This window comes from Melozone crissalis, unplaced genomic scaffold, assembly GCF_028551555.1.
Source record: "Melozone crissalis strain CALT ecotype California unplaced genomic scaffold, PUWL_Pcris_2 ptg000120l_1, whole genome shotgun sequence".
In the NCBI taxonomy this organism is placed as follows: Eukaryota; Metazoa; Chordata; class Aves; order Passeriformes; family Passerellidae; genus Melozone; species Melozone crissalis.
This window is the reverse complement of record NW_026535896.1, coordinates 2,391,157-2,419,063: the sequence shown is the minus strand read 5'-3', so window position 1 is coordinate 2,419,063 and position 27,907 is coordinate 2,391,157. Positions and strand designations below refer to the sequence as shown.

General features: G+C 50.6%; 1 protein-coding gene across 4 annotated transcripts; it reads right to left on the bottom strand.

Moving 5' to 3' along the window:
* Positions 1–1,077: 1,077 nt before the first annotated feature.
* On the bottom strand, positions 1,078–23,979 carry MSANTD2 (Myb/SANT DNA binding domain containing 2). Of its 4 annotated transcripts, XM_054292890.1 has the most exons (6): positions 14,148–14,218; positions 12,615–12,697; positions 11,949–11,994; positions 11,103–11,361; positions 9,003–9,063; positions 1,078–2,048 (listed from the first exon to the last, which is right to left on the bottom strand). In XM_054292890.1, the coding sequence occupies exons 3-6, from the start codon at positions 11,958–11,960 to the stop codon at positions 1,196–1,198; spliced, it is 1,185 nt and encodes a 394-aa protein (XP_054148865.1). In that variant the 5' UTR covers positions 11,961–11,994; positions 12,615–12,697; positions 14,148–14,218; the 3' UTR covers positions 1,078–1,195. The 4 variants fall into 4 exon arrangements, with proteins under 4 accessions (XP_054148865.1, XP_054148866.1, XP_054148863.1 ...); XM_054292891.1 differs by lacking the exon at positions 14,148–14,218 and having other exon boundaries at positions 12,615–12,745; XM_054292888.1 differs by lacking the exons at positions 11,949–11,994; positions 12,615–12,697; positions 14,148–14,218 and adding an exon at positions 23,500–23,979.
* Positions 23,980–27,907: the final 3,928 nt, after the last annotated feature.

Genomic DNA, 27,907 nt, shown 5'->3' with positions numbered 1-27,907 from the left:
AGAGCTCGGCACCTCCCCAAGCTGCCCCAGAGGAGGAGAAGGATGTGTGGAAAGCTCTGTACGTGTTTGTTTGATTTTATTAGGACCGACACATTCATCGTATGTCACAACGTCACCGATGGATGAGCTCCAGGAAATAAAACCCACCGGCCCCGGCGGCGGCGCGGGGCTGGAGCAGGAACACGCTGAAAAGGCATAAATGCGTCCTCCCCCACCCCCCTCCCTCTCCCTCCCCCTCCCCACCTTCCCCTTCTCACAGCTTTGATTGTATCCATAAGCAATGGGTCGACAACAAAACAAATAAAAATAATCATTGTTTTTTCCCAGCTGCCAAGTTGTTCTCACAGAGAGTTTTGGAACTCGATTGAAAGGAACAAAAAAAGAAAAGGAAAAAAGGAAACTGAAAGGAGAAGAAGACAAAAAAAGGGTAAAAAGTGAAAATAGAAATAATAAAAATAAAAGAAGCAAAAGAAAAAAAAAACAACGGAAAATGATACAGAAATTTAAAAAACAAACAAAAAAGACAAGACAAAAAGATAAAAAAAGAGGAATAGAGAGAAAAAGAAAAAGAAGAGAAAAAGGAGAGAAATAAGAGAAAAAAAAGATTAAAAAAAGACAGTAAAGAGAAAAATAGGGAAAAAATAGTGAGGAAAAAATAAAAAAGCCAGGAATTATTTTAATGTTATAAAAATAAAATAAAATAAAATAAAAGCAGATATGGCAACGCTACTGAGGATGTGGAATACGTCACGGAACCCAAAGTCTTTGCAGGCAACACTGTTTGGAGAGAGAACACTCGATGGTGAAAAAAGTGAAGTCCTAAATTATATACAAGGTATCTAAGGGTGGCTTTGAAAAACAGTCCCGGGCCGGGAGTTGGGTTTTCCCTCGCCGTTAGCTATTGCTTATTGAGTCAGATCCAGAGGAACACTTAGAGACGGATGCATCCAAATGAGACACCGTGGGATAGAGGAAAGCCCGAGCCCTCGGGGGCGGTGTGAAAACGCCGTGTGCACTGTCCCGTGGTGTGGAATGTACCGAGGCCGCCCCCGGGCCGGGCGCTGCTCGCGGCCCCGCAGAGGGGAGCGCCCGCGGCCCCGCGGCGCCGCCAGGCCCAAAAGTCCCCGTGCCCCGGCGGGATCCCAGTGAGATGGAAAACGGGGCGCTAAGCCCTGATCCTTATGAAGGACGAGACTCAGTTGTTAAATTTTAAGGGGTACCCGATGGCTTTTTCCAGGCACTCTACCAAAGAGCCAGCAGACAGAAAATCCCTCTCCACTTCCACAAATTTGATGTAGATGGATTTGGGTGAGACGCCGGGCTCTACGACGCAGTTCTGAGATAAAAAGGCGTTGATCCCGACCCAATCTTTGCTGAAGGTTTTGGTGTTTGCCTGGAAGTGTAAAAACAGGCACTGCTGGAGAGTCCGGACCTCGGCGATGCCGAGGTAACAGTAGATAATCCGGGCGGATTCCATATCCACCCGGAGGGAGGCCTGTGGGGAGGGCACCTCCAGCTCCCCTGGAGTCTCATTGCCGGAGTCGGGCGCCCGGTGCTCGGCCAGAGGGGAGGGGAGCTTCTCGTGGCACTCCTCGTATCCAATGGCGTACAGGCCGGGGCTTTTTGGGATCCCTCCTGGTAATAAATACTGCACCACGTTCCCTCCAGTGGGCTTGGAGTGAGCGATGGGAATCCAGTCGATCTCCATGTGCAGCTCCAAGCATCGGGCTTCGCTGATGGTGATCTCCAGGAATTTGTAATAAACATTTTTCCAGTTCATTTTCTGTACTCGGGTCATGATCACCCGACCCTCGGGTTTCTCCGAGTTGAAATATTCCCGGAGCCGCTTGCCCAGGGGCACCTGGGAGCTGATCTCGGCGTAGTGGTAACGGATATCCTCCTTCCAGCGGGTGTTGTAGCCAATGCCAAAAATGGCCAGTTTGTTGGAAAGGTGGAGCCTGGAGAAGTCCGTCCAGCTCTGAAACAGCTCCCACTTCAACTGGACCGACTCCAAGATTTGCATAATGTTCTGCATGACGTCACGCTTCCTGCAAATGAAGAAATGGAGAGAAGGAAAATGTTAATCCCCATCAGCTTTCTTGCTTGACTTTTCTTACTACTACATTTCTGGGGCAGTTTATAGGTTGTAAACAATGTCCCGATGAAGGAATTTTAAATTAGTCTTGACCAAACAAAAACAAACCCAACCCCAACTCCTCCTGATATCAAAGCATCTCCAAGGAAGCATGTATCTGGCACGGCTGAATAAACACACACTTTACTACTGGGTCATTCCTGACAATCCTGGGCTTCTATCGGCACATGGTTCATGAGCTGCATCCCAAACTCACCACTGACACTCAAAACACTTCTGCCTCGTTGTTATCCCCAAATTAATGCCAGTAAATGGGACTGTAATTGTAAAAACCCCAATGGGAGTGATAGTGGAGCCCTGGAAAAAGTTAAAGATAGAATCTAAAATGTTAGGCTTTGTGCTTTCCCAGATCAACTGCACCTGTGTAAGCAGTATGATAAGTCATATAATTGTTAAATGTGATGATTGTTTAGTAATGAAATGTAATTATTATATAACCATAAGAAGAATAATGAGAAACTATGCTGGAAATTCAGAGAGGGGCTAAATTTATGTATACAACAGAACAATATAAGTTTAATAGTTAACATGAAAGTTATGTAACAATAGAGTATAAAACATGATCATTTCGGATGTATGGTCGGGGTCAGATTTGGGTTGAATATACCCCTGGCACCCAGAGCTCTTAATAAAAAGCACCACATACAACCGCCCGTGATTATGTGTTTTTGAACACTAACAGGAGCATGAAGCCACTCCCAAGGGCTCTGTCCCTGTGCTGGGGTGGAAGCACAGCTCAAGGGACCAAGCCCCTGAAGCAGAAGAGGCTCCCAGACACATCCCAGATGCTGTGGGATGGACAGTGGCAATCCCTCCAGACAGCCAATTAAGAAATCCCCACGCTCCCAAAAATGTGTTTTCACTCCCAGCAGCAAGGTTTCAGAGAGGGGTTTACATCAGGAGAGAGCATCTGTGTGCACCTGCAGCGAGCTGGAACAGCTTCCTCCAGGATAAATGAGACCATTAGGGTGTAATTAGCTGGTAGGAAGAACTCCTAATTTGGGAAGTTATTGTCCTATAATGAAAGCTGTAGAAGATAATGCAACTCGTTTGCTAACAGAGAAACCTCTCTTGGTCCAACAAATGGGACGTAAAAGATCTTTCCATGCAGCTCTCCTTCCTTTATCCGTTGTGCCACATCTGGAAAGCTGAACTGTGGAGATCTCTGCACTCCCAGAAGGATTTTTTTCCTTCCACATCCCACCAGGAGGACATACTGTACCAGGTGACACAGGTCTTGGGCAGGGCACACACAAATATCCCCGCTCCTGCAGGTTCCTCAAGATCACCTGAACACCCTAAAACCAGCCTTTCCCAACAGCTTCCCAGTGGAGCACCAGGCTGGTGAGGGACATGAAGCCTCTAAGAGCAGACACAACACCCCACAAGCAAGGCTGACCCTGGCAGGTGCATTCCTGCCCAATAAAAAATAAAAATATAATCTGTGGGGATGAGGTCTTTTTCCATCATAATGAATGTAAGGGTTCAAAGAAAACTGGACTGGGAGCTGCAGAACCTTCCTGTGGTGCTGGAGAGGCCCCACTTTTAGGCCTTTCATCCCAAAAAACCTTTTACAGGTCTAACTACAAGGCACGTGATTCTGGCAAGGTTCTCCACCTGCTGGGTGTCCTGCAGGTGATGGAGGCCTCTGGGTTTAGGACACAGAGCTCTGGTTTGACATCTGATGCTCGGTGCACACCACCTGCAAACCTCACCTGTGCTGTCCAAGCCCCCCTGAGCGTTTCTGAGCATCCAGGTTGGGACAGCTCCCTCCTCACAGTGACACCAGCGCCACATCCATCACCACTTCATCAACCTCACCTGCCCTGTAGCACCAACCATGTCAGAAGTTCCCTGAAAAAACCTTCAAAGGCATTTTGGGAAGTACATTTCCACCACAACTGGAGTGTAACTGGGTTTCTGGAGCACTGAGGAGGGACAGGCTGGACAAGCAGAGCCCAGGGCTTCTTAAAAACATTGATTCCATCAGCACTGAAGTTCTGTTTCTTACTACAAGTTATTCTGAGGAGTCAGTTCCACTACCTGGCAGCAAAGGAGAGAAATCTCAGACAAGAAGAATACGTGTTCACCCCAAATTCATTTCCATTTACTCAAACACTTTGGCAAAAGTCATTTAAAGCTTCCCTGAAGCTTTGTCACGCTCGGAAAATATCTTTTTGAGGCTTCTGGAAGTGCAAGTTTACCTTCTGGGCACAAGGGGGTAGGACAGCCAAGGGGACAGGGCAGTGCTGGAGCACAGCTCAGTGTCTCAGCACCGGCACACACAATCCCCTCCTGACAGCAGCTGAGCTCCAGCTATTCCCTTCCCAAGGCAAAGACAGGAGAGCACGGCGTGGGCAGGTTTTCATTCAACAGCTGAGGAGCAGAGTGAGGAATGAAAGCAAAGCCCCCACCTTTATTAAGTGCACTATAAATACTCTGCTCGGTTTAGCTCGGCACAACCCAGACCCAGCTCGGCTGCATTAGTCACTGCAACTGCCCCTGCAGGGATGGGAATCACTGCATGGGAGCTGAGCTTCAGCAGCAGACTGAGAAGGGCTTTCCACAAGGAACTCACTGCTTCCAGCAGAGGAGAACAGGGGAAAATGAATTTTAAGTAGTTTTGCTTCTCAGGTTTAGCATCTTCTCGCTTTTGCCAGGACCCAACTTGGCTGAGCTTTGCATTCCCAGGATCTTGACAACTTTGCCAAGCAAAGGTACCATCAGCAGTAAAAATTACTATTATTTAATTACTTACTAATGTAATTTTCATTCAACAATTCAAAATTATTTATTAAACATGTACTTATGCACTTGGTTTATTTGTATTGTTAATATGATTAATTTTTTAGGAGGACAATGGGAGCAGAGCAGAGGGTTTAAGCTGTTGTGTGTCTCAGGACAATCTCACTTTTCAGCTGCAGAAGGTGCCCTAGAGCTGGATTTTCCCTCATCATCAAACCATCACCTCCCTGTTGGAGTCTGGGACCTGCCTTTCTTCCTCCTTGGAAGCTTTTGCAATTCAAATGAGGAAAGACTTGAGACAAGAGTAGGCGCAAATTTGTTCTGAGGCAGACTTCAAAGGGCCCAGAGCAGCTGCTTGCAGAGAAGATCCACGAGCTTTCTCTAGTTCATCTTCCCAAAGCCAGCAGTGAATCAAACCACTTCTCAAAGTCTCTAAGTGCTATTTCACTTTTCAAAGCAGTTTGTTTGGAGACAACAGCCAAGGGCAGGCAACAGCAGAGCTGACATGGGAAAGGAGCATCCTGCTGGAGGATGGGCCATGGACACAGATTACCTACTGCCCTTTGCTCCCATACTGTCAAAAATAAAGTGACAGGTGGGAAGTCCCTGTGTGTCACAGACTCAGAACACTTTGGCCTGCAAGGGACCTAAAAAATTCATATTGTTCCCATCCCTGCCATGGACAGGGAGAGATTCCACCAGTCCAGGTTGATCCAAGCCCTGCCCAGCCTGGCCTTGGGCACTGCCAGGGATCCAGGGGCAGCCACAGCTGCTCTGGGCACCTGTGCCAGGGCCTGCCCACCCTCACAGGTGTGAGGCCATTTTTCCCAATTCTTTCCCAATATCCCATCTAACCCTCTGGCAGTGGGAGCCATTCCCTGTGTCCTGTCCCTCCATCCCTTGTCCCCAGTCCCTCTCCAGCTCTCCTGGAGCCCCTTCAGGCCCTGCAAGGGCTCTGAGCTCTCCCTGGAGCCTTTTCCAGATAAACACTCCCGGCTCTCCCAGCCTGGCTCCAGAGCACAGGGGCTCTGGCCTTTGCAGCACCTTTCCCTGTCCCCCTAGAGGAGCCCGTGGCTCTCTCTGTGTCACTCGGAGGCACAGTGCCTGAGTGGGGGCAGCTGGGCTGTCCCACATTGCTGGGAAGTTCAGAGGAGAAGGGATATGTGCCCTCTGACAGCCAGGCAGGTGGTACACGTGCTGTAACTAACAGCTATCCATAGAATGCCCACTAAATCCCTAAAGCTGCAATTGGCCTGTTTTCCTCCCAGATTTATAACTCACTTTTCCCCAACCCTTTCAGTATTTTGGGGCTGTGTTGCACCTTATCTTCATCCAGCCCTCCTTCACCCATAAAAATAACCATTGGTTATATTTATTAATTGGTACTTGAGGAACCTGGTCCAGACATTCCCTAGCCCTTTCTCCTTTGCTCACATCCATTCCCACAGCACTTGAGTGATGGCAAAAAGTTCCTGTTATGAGCACAACCAAACTGCACCAACATGAACCCGGCACTGCCCAGGGCAGGGAGTTCCCGGAGCCATCGCTGCGTCGGGTCCTTGGGGATCTGAGGAGAGGAGGAGACACCAGTGCTGGGGTTTAAACAGCTCTTGGCTCTCACACAGACCTGCACTGGCACCTGCAGCAACGTGCTCGCCTTCCCTGAGCTCCTGCTCCATGGCTGAGGGACAGCCTGGGATCCAGAGGGATCGGGACAAGCTCAGTCAGGGCCTTGGGGAATCTCATGAGGGTCAACAAGGCCAAGGGCAGGTGCTGCACCTGGGCCAGGGCAACCCCCAGGATCATCCAGGCTGGGGATGGAGGGATGGAGAGCAGCTCTGGGAGAAGCCCCTGGGGTGCAGGTGGGGGAGAGCTGGACAGGCCCTGGCCCAGAACCCCCCTGTGCTGGGCTGATCCCCAGCCTGGGCAGCAGGGCAGGGGGGGATTCTGCCCCTCTGCCCCCCAGGTGAGACCCCACCTGCAGAGCTGCCCCCAGCTCGGGGCTCCCAGCACAGGGAGGAGCTGGAGCTGCTGGAGGAGCCCAGAGGAGGCCACGGAGATGCTGCAAGGGCTGGAGCCCCTCTGCTCTGGAGCCAGCCTGGGAGAGATGGGGGTGTTTATCTGGAGAAGCTCCAGGGAGAGCTCAGAGCCCCTGGCAGGGCCTGAAGGGGCTCCAGGAGAGCTGGAGAGGGACTGGGGACAAGGGATGGAGGGACAGGACACAGGGAATGGCTCCCACTGCCTGAGGGCAGGGATGGATGGGATATTGGGAATTGTTCCCTGTGAGGGTGGGCAGGCCCTGGCACAGGGTGCCCAGAGCAGCTGTGGCTGCCCCTGGATCCCTGGCAGTGCCCAAGGCTGGGCTGGGCAGGGCTAGGAGCAGCCTGGGACAGTGGGAGGTGTCCCTGCCATGGCAGAGGGTTGGAATGAGATGAGCTTTAAGGTCCCTTCCAACTCAAACCACTCTAGAATTCTGTTTCTCTCTGTCCAAAAGCACACCACAAGTTTCTCCAGGATTTGAATGGTTCCTGGAAACAATTTCTGCTGAAAATCTGCCCTTGACCAAGAAAACAACTTTGAAGTAGGCTATCTGCATTTTAAAATGCTGTACAAAGAGCTGAAAGAGTTTGACAACTATTTATCTGCTGTGGCTTTTAGATGAAATTTTATTTTTTATGATTATAAATAAATATCCAGCTTATCTTTGTATCAGCTGTGCATCTTCTGACTGCTTTTAACCCACTGAGTCAGAGTTTACAAGTTCCTTCTCCTCACAGACAAGGGGAAAAGCAGCTTTTAGCAAATTGGAAAAAGCTCTGTGCTTCCACTCTGCACGTAGGATAAGTTTATCACCGGCTTCACAAAATGCCCCAGAGTTCAGAGACTCCACTGCATTTTAGAGGGAATTTGTGGAGAAAAATGAAGATAAAACTTTTAAAGGTCTCATTTACCAAAATCTAATTCAGCTGTTCATGCACACATTAAAACTTGGAAGAGAAGATTCATGTGGTCCAAGCCTTCACCTCAGAAAATTCAGGATTATTTGCTATGGAGCTCCTTAAAGGTAAAATTATTCCAGAATAGCACAAAGAAACTGTTCCAAGTGGCACTAAAAAGTTTATACTGAAAAAAGCTGTTTTTCTCCAGGTTGTCCCTAAGTTGTTAAAATGAATTTGCTCCAAGTGAAGAAAAAAGTCACCTTTGGCTATGTGAATATGCACCTGAAGTGCCAAACCAAAGCTACACCACTGCCATGGAAGCTTCTTGTGAATTATTTTTCTTTTAAAATTATTTTTATTTTCTTAAGTTATTTTAAATGTATTTCTCTTTTTACTTATTTATATTTATGTTAAATATTTTAGAGAATTTTGTTTTCATTGAGTTACAGCACAAAGCCTCTGCTCTATATGACTCACCAGGGATATTCTGTTGCTGTTCCCAGCGCTGGTGACCTCCTACCCTACAGCAGCTGATTTTCTACCATGGAAAATCCCAGAAACACTAAAACCCACTGGTGTGGGAGCTCCTGTGAGGAACCCCAAAGGATCTGTGAGCCTGGGCTCACTCCCACTGCAGACAGACCCACAACCAGCCCTAAAGGCTGGCAGAAAGCTGCCCTGGACACAGTAAATACAGCACAATTCCTTTCATTTTTGGAAATGCTCTGTGTTATTGTTGGAGAGGCAAGGCAGAGTCGAAGCATTCAAAAGGCTCCAGTGTTTGCTAGATTAAACCCAGCCAAAAGGTTACCAGGAAGGTCTGGAAAGTTATAAAAATCAAAGTCAGAGACTCCCAAGCTTTGGCACACTTTCCCAGCAAGGAAAGGAGCTGCTCTTGTGGATTCTATCCATGGTTTCAGTCCTCACATCCATGTAGTAAGTCTTGTTTTATTTTCTGAATGGCAAAGCCAAGGAGAAACAGAGTTGTGAGGCTTTTCAGCTGTTCCGAGGTAATGGGAATAATGCATAAAGCAGATTCAACTGTATGAATAGTCTTGCACAATGTATTTATAATTATAAACAGAAGTTTCAAATATCCTCTCCTCCTGCACATTATCCCCAGGGAAATACATTCCAGGGTAAAACATTCATAAATTACTTACTGCGTGTCTTCTGAAGATTCCTGTTTTATCTTTAATGTTCTTTTCGTGGTAGGCATTTCATCTGAAAGGTAAAATTCCAACACATAATTAGATTTTAAATAATGTTCTTAGGGCTTTTTTTTTTTTTTTAAGAGCTTGAAATTAAATAAAAAATAACTCTGAGTTGCCTCCTAAGCCAGGCAGTCTGCTGGAGTTCTGCATGAGACAGCTCCAGCTCCTACACCCTCTGTAATTGATTGAGTTTTTCTTCAACTTGGAAAAGATATGGTCATTTAGGTTTTGAGAGAGATTCAGATCTTTTCATGGACAAGGCTCCAGTCCCATCCATTAAATCACACATTGACAGAATTGCAAACTACATTGTTTCAAGGGAAAAAACCAAGAAAAAGCAATTCTGCTTCTAATGGCACACTTCAAGAGGAAGCAGCAGCAGAACTGCATCTGTGTTCAATTCAGAGCTTGTGTGCCAAGTGCTTTGCTCACAGCTCCTGAGCATGAAGGGCATCATCAGCCCCAGCTCACGCAAATGTCCCCAAACTGGTGACAAACCAGGAGATCCCAGCTTGACTCACCACAACAAGCCACACCAGACAGAATTAGCCATCATTTCCATACGTTTTGTAACGTTCTTCTTCTCCCCACTGTTTCTCTCCCACATATTTCTGACTTTTAAATCCCCCAGGGAAGGAGTCTGAGGAACTGGAATGTGGTTAACAGCCAACTTGCAAATTTTAACATTAAACTGCGATCTCAGGCTCTTCCAAAGCATCCTGACTCACCAGTCCCCCAAACACAGATGTGTACAGACACCCAACTGCATCTCCTCTCCCTCTTTCATCCCATAAATGGGGAAAAACAGCCTTTACACAATTCACCTTCTTCACCTGCATCTCCAGTGGATCTGATCAACTTAAAGCTCCTGCTGTGAAAAAACCCTGCTCAGGCAAGGGAGGAACACACACCCATAAGAGGAGTAACCTGAGACAAATGTGCCTCAAGAAAGCCACTTCTTCCCAGAACTGCTCAGGTTGGAGCGTGCTTTCTATCAGGGATGTGGTACCCTGATCTGTTTAACAAAGTTCAAAAAGCCATGAGCAACAATTAAGCCTCCAAATTAATTTAAAAATTGACTTTTAGGCAGAGATAGCAATAATTCAGGAAGAAAAGCACGTGGAAGAGTTTGGTTTAGGTCTCAAACATCAAGTGTGAGCTTGCTTGCTATTTTTTCATTTTAAAAAAGCCCACACCTCTGGATATAGATATATTGACATGTTTAATATCAGTACATCAAGGTAAATAAAAAGAAAGAGAAACATTTTTTACAGTTGTTGGTGTTACCAGCAGCAGGCTGAAGCCCTGTTCACAATTTAAGTAAATGGTGTTTGAATGGTAACACCCAGGTACCACTGAAAGGGAAAATATCTCCTGAATCTCAAGAGGGAAAATAAAACTGGAAGTGAAAGGACAGACAGGGAAAGTGTCACCTCTGCTGTTTCTGGGCAAACAGCCCTTCTTTCCTCCAGTCCTGATCCATGGTTTGCTTTTGATTAAGTGAGGAATTTCTGTCCCTTTTCTTCCCAAGGATGTGTTTAGCACCGTGTGTCACAGACATCTTTTATGAAAAATCCTTTCCTTAGGATTTTTTCTCCTGAGAAGCTGAGAGGCCTCAGAAACAAAATGTAAGCAATGATTGTCTGCTGCTGTGGAATGCAACAGGTGCATCTGGGATTGGTCCATGTTTGTTGTTTCTAATTAATGGCAAATCACAGCCCAGCTGTCTGGACTGTCTTGGTCAGTCACAAGCCTTTGTTATAATTTTTTTTTTCTATTCTTAGCCAGCCTTCTGATGAAATCCTTTCTTCTATTCTTTTGGTATAGTTTTAATATAATACATATCACAAAATAATAAATCAGCCTTCTGAAACATGGAGTCAGATCCTCATCTCTTCCCTCATCCTCAGATCCCTGAGAACACGGTCTCAACACGGACCCCTGAGCACATTCTGAGAGGTGAGAGCTGGCCCAGAGATGTGTGTGCCAGACCCCCAGGAGCACAGGTGAACCCCAGGGAGGGAGATGTGCCAAGATGGGATTTCTTACCCAGCTCCTGCTCGCCGGTCTGGTAGCAGTGAAGATCCTGGCTGTGGTTTCCCCAGTCCTCCTGAGAGTATTCCTCCATGGTGCTGCCATCTGACTCCAGCTCCTGGTACAGACCACTGCTGTTGATGAGGACAGGCTGGCAGGGCTGGGAGTCCCATCCTCCCTGCCCAAACACCTGCTCCAGCTGCTCAAAGGTGTAACTGCTTTTCCTCTTGCCCACGCCGTGCTCCTTGACGCGGCTGTAGCACCTGCGGAGGGTCTGAGAGAGAGAGGCAGCTCAGTCAGGGCTGTGGGGCTGGACCAGCATACAGGCACTCACACACACTCACACAGGCAGAGTTTGGGGCTTTGGGGGTTATTTCTGTTGGTCATATTTGCCCCACGTTGATGAGCAACGCTCCCAAATTAATCTACACCCACCAGGAAGCGTCATATCCAACATTCCCGCTTAGCGTTAACATCCACGACACAGGACAAGTTGTGTAGCAGCTACAAATTCCTCTGATTTAATTTGAGTAATTTATTCTCTTTCTTGCTTAAAAAAAAAAAAAAATCCCCAGATCTCCTATGGATGCAGGGAAAAAAATAAAATAAAAATACCAAGAGCCCCCCAGCCAGAGACACCAATCAGCCAGGAAAATGCACACCTACTACAAGGAGGAGAAAGCAGAGCTGGTGTTGTGCCCACAGCTTGGAGAGGGGAAAGCAGGGAGGAGAGAGAAAGGAAAACAGAAAGATTTCCCCCAAAAGCAAAGACAGTCCAACCTTCCTTACTCTGGTAAGAAGACACAAGGTACAAAATGGATATGCCTAAGCTATTCAGCTAGGAAAATATTTATTACTTACATATTTTTGCATTCCTTACTAACTCACTCTGTCTCTTGTGAAGCTGCTGAAATTTAAAAGAGGTCAAATCAATAATGCTCCCAGTTCTCAGATTTGATATCAAGCATCAAGTAAGTAACAGCACTGAGGTGGCTTGGTAAGAGCTGGGGCAGAACCTCCCACAGATGCCAAAGCCTCACCCAGTTCTGGTGATCCCTTTGACACCCCACATCAAGGGCTAAGCCACTTCTCTGCTGCTGGATAAGCCTATGGTTCCATCCATGTTTTCCCCCTAATCTGGAGCAAAAGACAACAACTTGGGGGTAAAAGAACTAAAGCTTTCTACACAACCCTCAGTGTGGTTTTAATTCTACCACTGCCCTGATTTTGAAAGACAATTATATGCCCCAGGTTTTCTGGGTCTTGGGTGTTTTTCAGATTGGTAAACTGCTAGAAAACATTAATTTATTTTTTTAAATTCAATTTATCAGATTGCTGAGGTTCTAACTTGAATGGCAAAGCTGTCTCCAGAAATCAAGAGAGGCATTAATTTGGGAAGGACTAGTCCTGCTCCCTTGCTTTCTGCAGGAGGGAGGACTGTAATGGACACATCATTACAAAAAATATTTGATTTTTTTTTCCCCCCAAAGAAAGGAACTTTTAAAACTCCAGAAAGCTGGAACCTACCTAATGCTCCTCACACACTGGTTTAACAGCATCAGCAGCAAAGGGATACATTTCTAACCAGTTTCCTCCTGAGATTCAGAGCCCTGGGGGCAGAAGCAAAACCGCTAAGCAGCAAGTCAGTATTACCCTGCTGTTTCAAACAAAAACACACGAAAACAAGACAAAATAAAAAATAACCCATATAAACACACAGGCAACAACAGGCATGAGTTATTCCACGGTTTAAGGTGGAACCCTTCCCACTTTTGCCATAACTACCTCAGCATAAACAGGCAGATCCTCTTTGGATGGACACCAGCACATTTGAACTTTCTGGCTGTGAGCAGGGTGGAAAACAACCTGCTGTGCAATCTAGCACCAAAACCCAGCCTGGAAACCTGTTGGTATCTGCTGGTGCAAGGAGGGATCCTTCAGGCTGGGGTACAGATACATTTGGTTGTTAGAATTCACCTTTCTCACTCCAATTTCTCTCTGTTCAGCTCAAATCTCACTGACCAATAAGGGCAAAGTCATTTCACTCCTATAACTCTAAAATCCACCCAAGTTAGATTTTTTAAAATTTATTTCCCAGGCCCCAGCTCTTGTACCTGTGCCAGCTTATCCATAGGAGTTAAACATGGATTTAGAGCCTCCAGCTGAATTTATTAGCAGCCTTCAAGTGAAAGAAAATATTTCCAAAGCATCCCTAGGCTTGGCCAAGCCCTCTGGGGATGCCCCACACCCTCAGCCACTCTATTTTCACACCCTATTTTCAGCATGTGCTTCAAACATCTCTCCCCACCAATGGGGTTATGGAGGATCCCACACTAGGTTGTAGCCTAGTAGTAATTAATTATTTCAGTCAGGCTGCAATCTGGCTTATTTTACTATCAAAATAATTTAGCAGCAAGTCAATGCAGACAAGTAGAAAAACTAAAGGGAGCAACACAGGAAGGGGGATGAAAATAAATGAGCAACAGTGTGACTGCTCATTATTGATACTTTTGGGGGTACTGCCCAGATGCTCACCTGGCTGTGTTACCTCTGCTTCTGCAAGCAGATAAGCTCAAATTTGAGGGAAATAATCTCAAATATAGGGATTTCCAAAGCAGCAAAGTAGCTAAGCAGCTGGTGGCTCCTTGGTCTGGTGTGCTGGAGAATCAAGATTCCTGCTAGCTCTTTCTTCTTGGAAAAAAGAAGAAAGTGCTCCCCAGTGTCTCCAACAGGTAGTTCCTACAACTTCCCTCCAAATACCACGAGTCAGCCTTGCTTCATGTAAGTCCACAGGCTTCTCTTCTTCAGAGAGCCTGCTAAGACCTAAATAATTGCTCAGACCTCAGGAAACCTGGGCATTTTATAACCCTCAACCTTTCTCTCACCATTTCATTCTGCCCTCCAAGATCTAAGATCTGGTTTTTCTTATTTTCTTACGCACCTCCTCTACTCCTCCCGGGGTCCAGCTCAACTCCTGCTCCGTGGCTCCTGAAGTGCACACACACAGATTGATGCAGATACAGAAAGCAGGAAATGTAGGACAAGGAACTGAGAACAGACCTGATCACTGCCCAGTGACTGCTCAGACTGGAAGAGACCGAGGCTTTTGCTTATTGTTCTGCAACACTGCCTGCAACACGAACACACATTATCCCCACTTAATTTATCATCAGGAAAACCAAAGGAGGAGACAGTCACAAAGCTCATTGTGGGTTTTCTCACCATTTCTAACTCACGAGTCCTCATCTCTACAAGTGAAGCCACCGAAGAACCTGGAGCTCTGCAGGAACTGCAGGATGAGGATGAGAAAAACCTTTAGGAAGGCTGCAGACATGGTCCTCCTCCCAGCACAAAAATAAGATGAGGGAGGACCAGACCACAGCAAGCTTTTTGTATATAACCTGAGGTTGTCCAACATGGAATGCCAGATCCCTGATCTGAGACAGGCTCTTACTCAGGGGGAAGCTATGGGCTCTGCAGAGCAGTTTGGTGGCCTGTGGCTGTGTCCACATTTTAAGTTGATTAATTTACAGCAACCTAAAGGGGTCCAGAGCACCACCTAGCACCACACTCAGCTCCAGAGAGGCTCTTTTACTTAATGCAGAGGAGTTCTCAGCTTTATATCCCAAATAAAGAACAGCAGTGCCAAACAGCTCCCTCCCTCATCACGCCAGGATACTCACAGGAAACACAAGGTGAAACTACACTGGGACAAAAGAAACAGCTTTTGAAGCCTGGAGTGCTTGTAGGGGACAGTGAAAGGTCTCAAGGCCTCCATTTTTAAGTTCCTGGGAGCAGAAGGTAACTAATCTGTGCAATAGCTTCAGCTCATGAACTTTTAGGTTAAAAGCTACGTGCAAGGCAGGAGAACACAAGACTTACACGGGGTATTGCCTCAACAAGGCCCATTTCTGTGGTTTGTCAAAAATAAAATGAGAAGAGCAGCACCTCAAACTCTTGGGAGAGCCACACAGCACTGCAGGAAGGCAGCTGATGACACCAATGCATCTCCAGCATTCCAAACAGGAATATCCCTCTGCAGAATGTGAGAACCCAGCACTCAAACAGGCCCCAAGAGCTCAGGGTCAGTCCCAGGAGCTGCCACAGCCCAGTCCCCACAGCTGGCTGCACATCTGCACTGTCCCCAAGCACAGCACTGGGACACGGTGGCTGTCACAGTGAATCACCCTCTGTATCAAACAGCAAGGTCTTGGCTGTGTCCTGATTTACCCAAACACTCAAGGGCTTCCTGAAGGATTTGGCTCAGAGGAAAAGTGATGGGAATGCCCTCACAAGAGGGGAGAAGGGTTGGGGTAAATATAGACAAGCTGATTGTCTTAATTGAGGTAAGAACAAAGCTCTCTTTGCACTATGAAGAAGCCAAGTCACCCCGGCAGACACAGGGAGGCGAATATCAGTCAAGGCAGGGCAGACTCAGGTTTTTGTTAGGGAGACCTGAAACTGAACAAAAACTCACAGCCATCACTGCCAGTTGCTAAATCACAATTAAATATAATACAAAATAAACCCCTCCTGCCTGGACAGGAATTATTTACACCAATTTCTAAATCACAATTAAATATAATATAAAAGAAACCTCTCCTGCCTGGACAGGAATTATTCACACCAATTTCTAAATCACAATTAAATATAATATAAAATAAACCCCTCCTGCCTGGACAGGAATTATTTACAGAAGCTGCACAGCCAATGGCAGAGGTCAGCCCCCACGAGACAGGACTTTGCCAAGAGGGAATGAAGCTGGGGTTTTACAGGCTGTGTCCCATCAGGGTGAGGACAGCAGTGACCTGTGGGGCTGTGACAGCAGAGCCCACAGTGCTGTGAGCCCAAATCCACAGCCTGGGAAGATGCTCCACTGCTTGCTGCTGTCAGAATGCTCAGGAGGATCCTCAGAGCCTCAGCAGGGATTTGTTGCTGTTTGAGCCAGACCCTGGAGAGGAGACTCCAGCACTGCCTGCAGGAAGGCTGCCAGCTGGGCACCTCTGCCTCTCAATGCTCCTGGTTTTCTTAAACCAGAACTGGATGAAAAGAATAGGAATGAACTTGTTAGAGCTTGAGAAGGCAGAGAAGCACAACCAGACCCACCAAGCCAAGGACTTTGGAGAGTTTGGATGCAGTGGGTGGTGCTCCTGACAGAGCTCAGCTTGCAGAGATCACTGAATCACAGAATATCCTGAGCTGGAGGGACCCACAAGGATCACCCAGTCCAACTCCTGCCCTGCCCAGACACCCCAACAATCCCACCCTGTGTCTCAGGGTGTTGCCCAAATGCTCCTGGAGCTCTTGCAGGGTCAGTGCCATGACCATTCCATGGGAAGCCTGTGTAGGTGCCCAGCCACCCTCTGGGGAAAGAACCTTTTCCTGATATCCACCCTAAATGGATGAGGTGCCTGAGTGAGCTCCAACCTGCTCCTGGCATGACCTGTTCCAACATTACTGACTTTGGAGCAATGAAAGCCACACCTGAGCAGGTTACCTTGCCTTTGGAAACAAACTCATTCCAAAAATCAAACTGGAAGTTGCATGCATCTAATTGTGATCAGGACAAACACCATTACACCACTCACAAAACCAGACCTTTAAGGAAAATCCAAACTGCAGCAGCCTGGATGAAAAGAGGTCCGAGATGTACTCAAGAAACCACGTCTGTGCAAGATTTGAGAGACCACAGACTCAAATCCCTGCTGGTCCTCAAGTGAATGGAGAGACCACAAGCCCATCCAGCAGAGGAAGAGCAGCACAAATCATTCCATGGGTGGGAGGGAAAACCCTCCTGTCCAAAATGAGCTTCACTGAAGGGCAGAAAGCACCAACATGGGCAGCACCACAAGGGACATGGCTTGTGTTGTTCAGAACCCTAAAACACTTCACATCCAACAGTGTCCCAGCTGTGTGTGACCTGAGGTCTCTAGAGGAATGCCCACACCACTTCAACTGTGCTGTGAAAATGTTAACAAGGAGACCAATCCCTAAATCCATGGGAAAAGCTGGAACTGAAATACCAAAAGTGACTCAAACCCCAATTTTCACAGTGATGAAAGGTTTGGTAACAGGTGAGACCACAGCACCCAGAAAGCTTTGTCTGCTTGGCCCTCCAAATTTACACATTCAGCAAGAGGAGGTGAGCAGGAATCTGCCCCTGTGACAGCACTTGAAGCACAGTGAGGATTTTTAACATCTTCCCAAGTCTTCCATGGTCAGAGAGCACTACAGGAGAGAATTGTGTATGCCCAGTCTAGGATTTAATGTTCACAAATCACCCTAAATGAGATTTAATGCTCAACTTTTGCCAATCTGTCCTCCTGCAATGAGTTCCTGACCATCAGCTGCTTCTGTCTCAACAAGACAACCTCCCAGCTCCCTCTGGGAATCATTCTGCACCCATGGAACGAGCAGTGCATGGCCCAGGTACACCAGAATGATCAGCCCAGAGTATTCCAGACACACAACACAGCTGCAGAAGGCACTGGATCGTAAAGACACCAGTCCTGCACGTGCAATTCAAGCCAGATTCTTACCAGCACAACAGCTCTGCAGATATCCCAGCTGAGAGCAAATCCAAGAGTGCTCATTCCACAGGACACTCACATCCCAGACATGCTCCTCTGCCACAGCCCCACAAAGGACTGAAACAATTCAATCTGCTCTTTGGCACTGAAGGTTTATTTTTTCCTGCTGTAAATGTCAACAAAAAGTTGCTCCCACCTACCAGAGCACATGAGATCCTCCAAGGAGAAGCTGGGCTGCTGAGAGGGATTCAAGGAATGGCAGCCTGGAAAACCCAGCACATCTGAATCTATTGAAGCCAAGGGAAGAAGGGGAGGTAACCTGAACACCAACACACATCACAGCCCAGGGAGATAAGGGGATGGGGAGCTGGGAGTGAGATCAACTCAAGATAAAGACACCACATTGAAAAGAAATAGAAACCCAGAATCATGGAATTGGTTGGGGTGGAAGTGACCTTAAAGCTCATCCTGGTCCAACCCTCCTGCCATGGCAGGGACACCTTCCACCATCCCAGGGTGTCCAAGCCCTCTCCAGCCTGACCTTGGACGCTTCCAGGGATCCAGGGGCAGCCACAGCTGCTCAGGACAGCCCATGCCAGGGCCTCAGCAGCCTCACAGGAAGAATTGTTCCCTAATATCCCATCTATCCCTGCCCTGTCACTGGGAAACCATTCCCACTGGCTCTGCCACCCCAGGCGCTTGTAGAAATTCCCTCTCTGTTCTTGTCAGCTCAAATCAAAGGCAAAGCTGCTTTGAAAGTGGATGCTTGCCATGAAATGCACCCAGGATCCATCATTTGACATTTCTGAATCCTCTCACTGCAGCCAAGGAGGGAATTCTGGCTGAAATCCTCTCATGTCCAGCAGCTCACAGCAAGCATTCCTTCTGAGACAGCTGTGCTGGAGCAGCTTTTCCTGCCTTAAAAACAACTCCATGCAAGGTTTACAGATTGTTTGCATCACAGAGCAGCTAAAACCACAGCCCCCTTACAAACAAGCCCCACCATCATCGTGTTTGTGTTGCTTAAAGCAAGAAACACCAACAGCCGATAGTCAGGTGTGATTTCCCATCCCTTCCCATTTCATGTGGGTTTGTGGCACTCCCATCTATGATTTGTTCTTTCTGAAGCACTCAACCAGCATCTTCAAGGTATTTCTCTTCCTTTTGAAGAACAAATTGCTTTTGTGGACAACCACAACGCAACCAAAACCTCCAGTCACCCATTTGGGAAGAAGAGGAAGTTGTTACACACACAAAAAACCTCAAAACCAGCAGAACTGGATTGGCAGTGATGCTTGGGAATTCCTGCAGTCAGGAGTTAAGATGTTGGAACTGCTGCTCTTGGAATCAATGGGTTGGCATTGACTCTGGGAAAGGCAAAATAAAAGCAGAACTCACATTTCTGCAGTAGCTGAAGAAATGACATTTAAAAAATGCCCTGAAATGAGTTTTACCAGCAGCTTCTGAGAAGGGATTTGTCTCTGCTGGGGAAAGGCTCTCCAGCCAGAGGATTTCCACCCTGCAATGCTCTCTCAGCCCAAGTGAGCCATGTGCCATCAGCAGGATGAGCCTTTGATCCACCTTCCATACAGATGCAAGCAAGAGAAGCAGAAAATCTCTCATGGGCTAAAAAAAAGCCTAAAATCTGGTATTGAGGAACAACTGGAGCCCATTATTTCAAGAACATTCTTTTAAAACAAACCAAGCCTTTACTGCCTGAAAACACCCCTTGACTCCCACAGCTCTGAGTGCAGCACCTGAGCTCTCCTGTGCCTTCCCAGAGCATCCCAATGGAAAAGGATGAATTAATGGAGTTCCACACACTGATGGAATATATTCCATGTACCCCATGATCTCCAAGCTGTGTGTGGCCTTCACACAACTCATTTTCCCATGCTGAAACTCCCAGCAAACCTCCTGCTCCTTAGCTGAAGCGTCACCCAGCGCAGGGCACAGGATCGCAGCAAGGTTTGGCCAAATATTCCATCACCTGCCTTAAAATCCCAGCTCTAAAGTCAAACCTGGAAACAAACAGCTCTGCATGTGCTGCTGTGGGAAGGTGATGAGTTTCAGGATAGAAAACCAGGCTAAATCCTTGCTCAGGAACACAGGGAACAGGAAAGGGCTGGATGGAAAGAACAGAGAGTGGCACTGAACAAGCAAGGATTAAGGACAGAACATGGTTTGAAGGGGTGAGGATGCTATGGCACACAAGACAGCAGAAATCAAGATGTTCCATTCTTCCTGCAGTTCCCAACTGCAGAGCCACCCAAGCCACAAATCTCAGAGCCACCAAGTCAGACTCAAGGTCTCTTTCCAAAGGAAAAGCTGCTGGAACATTTATATGTGAATCTCTAAATCTGAAATGTCAAAATGGTCCCTAAATTTGAAACAGACCCTCCCAGAGCAGCTCCAACCTGACAGCAGCCTCTGATGTGCAGAAAAGCAGATGCAGATGGTGAAAGACAGGCAAAAATCTGCACTGGGACCTTTCTGCACACCCTGTTTGAATTAAGAGAGAATGCATCCATGCCATACAACTGCAAAACCCTCTGCTCACAAGCTGATTTGTTCCTTTCCAGCTCAGCTGGCTGTTGAGAGTCAAGATTTGGTGTGTCCAGGGAATGCAGGTGTTCCCAAGGAAAGCAGTATGGCATCCTTATCTAAATTCATTTAAACACCACCTGAACCTGGAAAGTTTGCAGCACCATTTATTATCCACAAGCTTCTGTCCCTTGATGGGCATTAATTATCCTATAAAATAATGGAAACACAGAACATTTAGGGTAAGAAATGGGACAATGCAGCTCCTTCATCACCTCCCCAGTCCTGTTTTGAGTGAGGAGGATTCCAAGGTGCCTGTGCCCTCCTCTTGTTCCTGCAGCAATGATAATCCTCCTGCTCCATCCCAGAGGAATCCATGCACGACCCCTCCACATCCAGGAGTGACTTCTGTTTGTGGCGGACCATGGAAATGCCAATCCTGCCTGGAATCCTACAAAAACTGGGACTTTAGGGTTGGCAACAGCTCCCACAACAACAATCTCAATCATCCCTGGAACAAGGGAAATTCCTGACACCCAGGAGAGCTCACAGCTCTCAACAAGGGCTCATTTCCCAGCAATTCCAGCCCCAAACCCCCTGAGAGCACAAAGGAAAAGCCACATTTCTGCTGCAGAGGACTGTGCTGAGGAAGGGCCTCACTGTGGGGTCCAGGATATGCAAAGTTTGGGTGGATGGACAGCAGCATTCCTGCAGCTGCTGCTCCTGCCCTGCACATGGCCTGAGGAGAGGACAGGCTGTGCACAGGGGCACTCATGGATGGAACACAGAGTGCTGAAGGAGAGCCCAGCCTGATTTTCTGCAATCTAGAAACACCTAACAGGTCTGTCAGGAGCTGTTGTTGGTGATAAATATCAGCCTTGAGCTCTTTTTCTGCTGTTTGATGGGTGGTTTCTTCCAAGCTTGAGCATTTCAGGGGTAAAGATGTGTTCAAGCCTCACCTCTGAAGGGAAAGTGGGAGAATCCTCAGCTGGAAGGAGCTCAAATTGCTGGGAGTCCCAAAATCAGCTCCATCCAAACCCAGAGAGCCACTTCTGGGCTGCTCTGACAGGGAGGTGACACCTCACAAGCTGCCAGCACACCCCAAAACTGGGGCTGGGGACCTCAACAGCACTGACTCCAATCACAGCCCAAAACCACTGCACAAAGCCAGAGCACCTCAAGGAACTTTTCCATCATGCAACTGCCTCTGGCAAAGCTCACATAAGAGCTGATTCAAGCAAAAGCACCTTGAGAGCCACCAGGAAAACCTCACAGAATGAGCAGGTTGGAAGAGACCTTCAGGATCATCGAGACCAACCCAGCCCCAACACCTCAACTCAACCCTGGCACCCAGTGCCACATCCAGGCTTTGTTAAACACACCCAGGGATGGGGACTCCACCACCTCCCTGGGCAGAACATTCCAGAACTTTATCACTCTTGCTGTAAAATACTTTTTCCTGCTATCCAACCCTGTATTTCCCTTGGTACAGCTCAAGGCTGTGTGCTCTGGTTCTGTCAGAGGGACTCCAAGAGGCTTTGCAGGGCAGCAACGTTTCTCTCCAAAAACATTTGGGTGTGTTCAAGGGAAAAAGGTCCCTGAGCAGCAAACACACAGACATGAGGGAAATACATCCCTGAAATACATCCAGAACCCAAAACTTCTGTAGAAAGTGGGTTTGCTTTGAGTATCTATTTCCAGGACAGGCTGCTCTAATCAACAGGGGTCAAAGTGGAAATCTCTCACTCTCAGACATCCCTGATGCTGCAGCATCCCTAATTCCAGGTATTTTGCAAAGTAAAGGCAGCCCAGGTGTACACACCTGAACAGCCCCAGCAGGTGTTTTAAAGGATGGGAGGAGGAAGGGAGAAACAACCAGTCCACTGAGCCCCAGCAATAACAACACATTTATTTCTCACTCCATCTGAATTGGCTGCAGGAGCCCAATGGGTGAGGAAAGGAGAAATCAGAGCCAGAGGGAGATCAGAGTGTGTAAATCATCCTCCCAGACATCATCCACATTTACCAACTCAAACCCCACAGCCATCTCCACATCATCCAGTGTCTCCTCTCTGTAAAAGCAGGATGCGCAAAGGAGCTGCTCCCAAAGCAGGAACCAAACCCAGCCCTTTTCTCCAGGGAATGATGGAACTGGAAAGGCCCCTCTGGAGAACACAGCTCATGGGGCTGTTTATCAATCACTCAAGAGATCTGTGAAGCCACAGAACGTCCCTGTTGAGCCAGCAGACTACAAAACAACTCCACAGCAAAGGGCAGAGCCAGGAGTGCAAGAGCAAGCAGAGCCACCCCTGGTTACTGGGGGAACTGGGAGCTCTGTTTTCCCAAGGGGGGCACAGGGAGCAGCCAGGGCCAGCCCCTCATGGCCAGGGGATGCTGGGGGACACAGGAGGGGACAGAGCCAAGCACAGCACCCACAGCACTTGGGGCCAAAGGAGGACACCCAGGGGAGAGATCCTGCTGGGGCTGTGGGACACAAACAACTGGGATGCTGTGTCCCTCCCCACTCAGCACCATGGGATGCTGCCACAGCCACCCACAGGAGAGGAGTTGAACCCCTGGGGAGCAGTGCCCACGTCCCAAAGGTGCTGCTGGAGGCTACAGGGACAAGAGAGGGACCCAGAGGAGGTGGCAACCAGGAGACACCAATGGAACAAGGAGAGCCAGGGAATGGGACACCCAACATCCAGGGCAAGGGCCAGGGAACCTCCAGAAACTGCAGCACGGAGACCCCGAGAGGCCAAGCCCGGGGGACACGGTGCCCCCAGCGCCAGGGCCAAAGGACAGACTGACAGCCAGAACCAGCGCCAGAGGAAGCTCAGGACAGATCCCGAGGGACTGAACCGCCGGGACGCGGTGCCCCAGGAGCAGAGAAGGCTCAGGAGCGCAGAGAAGGCTCAGGAGCACAGGGAACGCTCAGGAGTGCAGAGAACGCTCAGGAGCGCGGAGAACGCTCAGGAGCGCGGAGAACGCTCAGGAGCGCGGAGAACGCTCAGGAGCGCAGAGAAGGCTCAGGAGCGCAGGGAACGCTCAGGAGCGCAGGGAACGCTGAGGAGCACAGAGAAGGCTCAGGAGAGCAGGGAACGCTCAGGAGCGCGGAGAACGCTCAGGAGCGCAGGGAACGCTCAGGAGAGCAGGGAACTCTCAGGAGCACAGAGAAGGCTCAGGAGCGCAGGGAACGCTCAGGAGCGCAGAGAAGACTCAGGATCGCGGCTCTGCAGGGAAGCGATCCCGGAGCTCACCCAGCCTGGGGCGGGCACAGGCACCCCCGGCCCACCCTCCCCTCCCGTCCCGGGCCGCGCCGCCGCCCCCCGGGGTACCTTGATGCGCTCCCGGCACTGGGACGGGGTGCGCTCGTAGCCCAGCTCGGCCAGGGCGCGGGAGACGCGCTCGTACATGGCGGGCCCGGGCGCTTTGCTGCCGAACACGGTGCCCGCTCCCTCCAGCTGCTGGTACCGCGCCTCCACCAGCCGCTCGTTGCCCCACACGGCGATCAGCGCGTTGGTCTCCGCCGGAGTCCAGGACATCCCGCGGCACGCGGCGGCCGCGGCGGCGGCGGCGGCGCCGCCGGGCGAGAAGGAGACGGAGGGCGAGGCCCCGCCGCGGGCGCCCAGCGCGGCCCCGCCGGCCGCCGGCCCCGCGCCCAGCGGGGAGGCGCCGCTGGGCGTGGAGGGGTCGGACAGGCTGGGGTTGCCGTCGCTGAGCGCGCCCGGTGAGCCCGGCGACAGCACCTCCATCTTGGGGACGCGGAGCGGTGGCTCGGCCGGTGGGAGCTGCGAGGAGCCGCAGGGCGCCGCCATGATGGGGGTGCGCACCGAGCGAGCGGAAGTGACGCGCAGTTGGGGGAGGAACTTCCTGCGCGCCGGGGAGGGGCGGTGCCAGAGGAGGCGGGACCGTGACGCACCGAGGGGGCGTGGCCACGACAATGAGAGTGGCTGCGGGCGGGGGCGTGGTTCCGAGAAAGGGGCGTGGTCAAAGGCGGGGCACGGGCGTAGTGGGCGCGGTTATAAAATGGGCGGGCACGCTGTTTGTGTGGTGAGTGGGCGTGGTCGACGAGTGGGCGTGGCTCACCGGCTCAGCACCACCCGACGTGGGCGTGGCCTATGTGGGCGGGGCAGGGTCCCCTCAGCCCCCTCAGGGCAGGGACCCTCCAACCCCTCCCTCCCATCGCTCGCGATTTGCCCTCGCCCGAGGACCCCAAATGTGCGGCCGGGCATCCCAAAAGTCAGGTGTAGCCCCCAGCCTTGGAGAGGAGCATTCCCGCCGAATGCTCCTCCTCCGGGCCGAGCACGTCCCTCCGGACTCGGAACCCCTATCCCTGTGGAGCACCCCTGGGCTTCCAGAGCTCCACACGCCGTTATTGAGCATCCCCCAAGGACTGAGGCTGAGTCCGGGGGACGGGGATCTCTTTCCCCACCTCTCTTTTCCTACCGCTCGCTGTCCCCGGCCCCGGTGCCTCCGAAACCCCGGGACCCCAATTAAGGGTGACCGTGATTGATGAGGCAGGGCGCAGCTCGCGGGGGGTGCGGGGACACCCCAGCTGCGCCCCAACTCTTCGTTAAGCCAAGACTAACGAGCATCGGGGAGATTCCACCTCTCCCGACCTCCTCAACCCCTCCCAATCCATCCAAGGGGGGTGGTTAGAGAGGTCCTATGGGACCCCCGCCCGGGTTGGTTAATTAAACGCTTTAATTAGGGCCGTGTTGGTTAAACAAATGGCGGGGGAGGAGGATGGAAGGGGACATCCCCCCTGCCTCTGTCTGTCCCTGCCGCTCCTGCCCGCAGCACGGCGCGAAGCCATCAGCAGTGTAATTATACCCCTCTAATTAGCGGGATTAGGGGCTAGCTGCGGATCCCACACTCGATCCCCCACCCCGAGCGGGCTCTTTGTCACTGCTGTCCCCAGGGAGTGTCCACAAGGGACGTCCCCAATGCCTGCATGTCCCCAAAGGGATGTCTCTGCTGCCACCACATCCCCGAGGGGGTGTCCCTGCTGCCAGCACATCCACCCACTGTCACCACTGTGACATGCCCCCAAACGGACACACAGCTGGTGTGGTCCCAGAGGGATGTTCCCACTGCCAGCATGTCCCCAAAGGTGTGTCCCCAATGTCAGCCCAGCATCATGTCCCCAAAACGATATCTCTCCCACCACCATGTCCCAAAACAGAAGTCCCCACTGCTGGTGTGACCACAAGGGGATGTCTCTGCTGCCACCGTGTCCCCAAAAGTATGCACCCACTTCCTTGGAGTGTCCTCAAAGGGGTGCCCGCACTGATGTGTCCCCACTGCCACTCCTGAGGCATGTCCCCAAAGCGATGTCTCCACAGCCAGCTCTGCTGGGTGTGCCCAGAGGACTGCACGCATCCCATGTGGGGTCTCCAGAGGGGTGTCCCCGCTGCTGCTGTCCCCTCAGATGGCCACACCAGCTGTAGTGTCCCCGCAGCTGTAGACCCCCAAGGCCCCCGGAGCTGGCCAGACCACGATTAGAGGCCCGGGGAGGAGGGAGTGGAGGCGGGTTGGGCCGGATGCAAATGAGGGTGGCGGTTAATTAGGGCCTGAACACTCATTACGGCCGAGAGCAGCTGATTGCGATGCAGCCCCGAGTCTCGGCAGCGCCATTTGACCGCGCGCTAATGACGAGGGGGTGGGGGGCGAGGGGGGGACAGGGGGGTCCCCCCAGCCCGGCCCACCCACGGCACCTCCGCAGACATTCCTGGGAGGGGCAGGGTCCGTGTCAGCCCTGCCGTGAACCGGGACCGGGACCGTGCCTGGCTCAGCCGTGCCGTGAACCGGGACCGTGCCCGGCTCAGCCCTGCCGTGAGCTGTGGCAGCTCTCAGCCAAGATCACTCCATGTTCTGGATATTGTGGACGTTCTCAGCTGGGCTCACCTGTGAAAAGGGCTCTGGGTGTCCTCACGCAATGAGCTGTGGCGATTCCCAAATGAGACTCACCCGTGCAACGACTTGTGACTGTTCTCAGGCTTATCCGTGCAGAGGATTGTGTGTGTTTTCAGCTCAGACTGAGCTGTGCGAGGATTTTTGGGTGTTCTCAGCCAGGGCTCATCCGTGCAATGAATGAACTGTGGCTGCTCTCAGTCAGAGCTCACCCGTGCAATGAGCTGTGCCCGTTCTCAGGGTTCCCCCATGCAATGAGCTGTGCCCGTTCTCAGCCAGGGCATGCAATGAGCTGTGCCCGTTCTCAGTCAGGGCTCACCATGCAATGAGCTGTGCCCGTTCTCAGCCAGGGCTCACCCATGCAATGAGCTGTGCCCGTTCTCAGCTCCCGGGGATGTGCGGACAGCGGGACGAGCAGCTTGGGGAAGCGGTTGCGAAACATCCCCCCGGTCCCCAGCACTCCTCGTTCCAGTCAGCCTTCCTCCAATTCAATAGGCATAATTAAAAGTCCGCCAAAAAGCCGAGCGGACAAGTCATTAGACCCACAGCAGTGTGTTCTGCAATTTACTGACCTGCTTGTAATTAACCTCCTGCCGCCAAAATACGCCGCTGAAAAGAAGTATAAACTTATTAGTGGCGACGGTGGCTAATTAAAGCGAAAGCCGTAATTATCCCGAGATGTGGCCGCAGGCAGGGAACGGATGAAAGGGGAGAAAAGGCGCTCGATGCAATATTGGGAAGGACGCGGGGATGCCGAGCGAGGCAGCGCCCTGCTGCCGCACGCCGGTGCCCATCAGCATCCTGAGCGCCTGCATCCCGATCCAGCTGCCCTGCCCGCCGCACAAAGGGGACCCAGGCGGGCTAATTCGGCGCGGGGGCAACCGGCACGCCCCCCTCTTTGTCTCCCTTTCGCAGCCAATATCCCGAGCCCAGATGGGTTAATACATAATGCAGACAAGCAAGTAATTGCTTGCCTTTGTGAGGCCGTCAGCGCTGGGTCCCCGGCCCTCTGATCCCCCATTAGCGGCCATGCAAACAAGCCTTCCACCCAATTAAGCCCAGCTTTGATAAAGCCTTTCCCAATGATGTGGCGGTCCCAAACTAGCGATTCGCACATGAGCCACTACCTGTTAAACCCGGCGTCGGCTTCCTTCGGGGACGAGCATCCCTCGCCTCTCGCCGTGACCCAGCTGCCGAGCTCTGCCCGGCTTCCCCCGGCCCTGAAGGGAGGCTCGGCTGATAAATGATCTCGACAAACTCTATATTAAAGAGGTGGAAATGGGATGTTAATATACCCCAAGCCGCTCGTCTCGAGAACACATGGGCTCCGGCTTTCCGAAGATGCTGGTAATGAGGCGGGCTGGGATGCCCGCGAGGAGATCTCGACGCACCGGCCTCCTGCGCCTGCCAGGTGCGGAGGACAGACAGACTGACACCCGTCCTCTGAGGCATCCCCACACCGCTCCACAGAGGCTCCATGGGTCATCCCCTAAAGCATCTCAATCTGCTCACTGAAAGCATCCCAGCAGCATCCCCTAAAGCATGCCAGCGCACTTCCCTGGAATATCCCAGCTTTATCCCTTGCACACCCTGGCATCATCCCCTAAAGCACGTCAGTGCGCTCCCCTAAATCTTCTCAGTCATCCCCTAAAGCATCTCACTAAGCTCTCCTAAAGCATCCACTAAAAAATTCTGGCACCATCCCCTAAAATATCCTGGCATCAACGCCTACAGCATCCCAGTGTCGTCCCCTAGGTCATGCCAGCACGTTCATCTGAAACATCCCAACGTTATTCCATCTCACACCCTGGCATCCTCCCCTAAAGCCTC

Coding starts and splice junctions, on each gene's coding strand:
- MSANTD2 (XM_054292888.1), bottom strand. CDS start 23,979: ATGGCGGCGCCCTGCGGCTCCTCGCAGCTCCCACCGGCCGAGCCACCG. Junction 9,064..11,102: donor GACCGGCGAGCAGGAGCTGG/GTAAGAAATCCC, acceptor TTTACCTTTCAG/ATGAAATGCCTACCACGAAA. Junction 2,049..9,002: donor GAATCTTCAGAAGACACGCA/GTAAGTAATTTA, acceptor CTTCATTTGCAG/GAAGCGTGACGTCATGCAGA.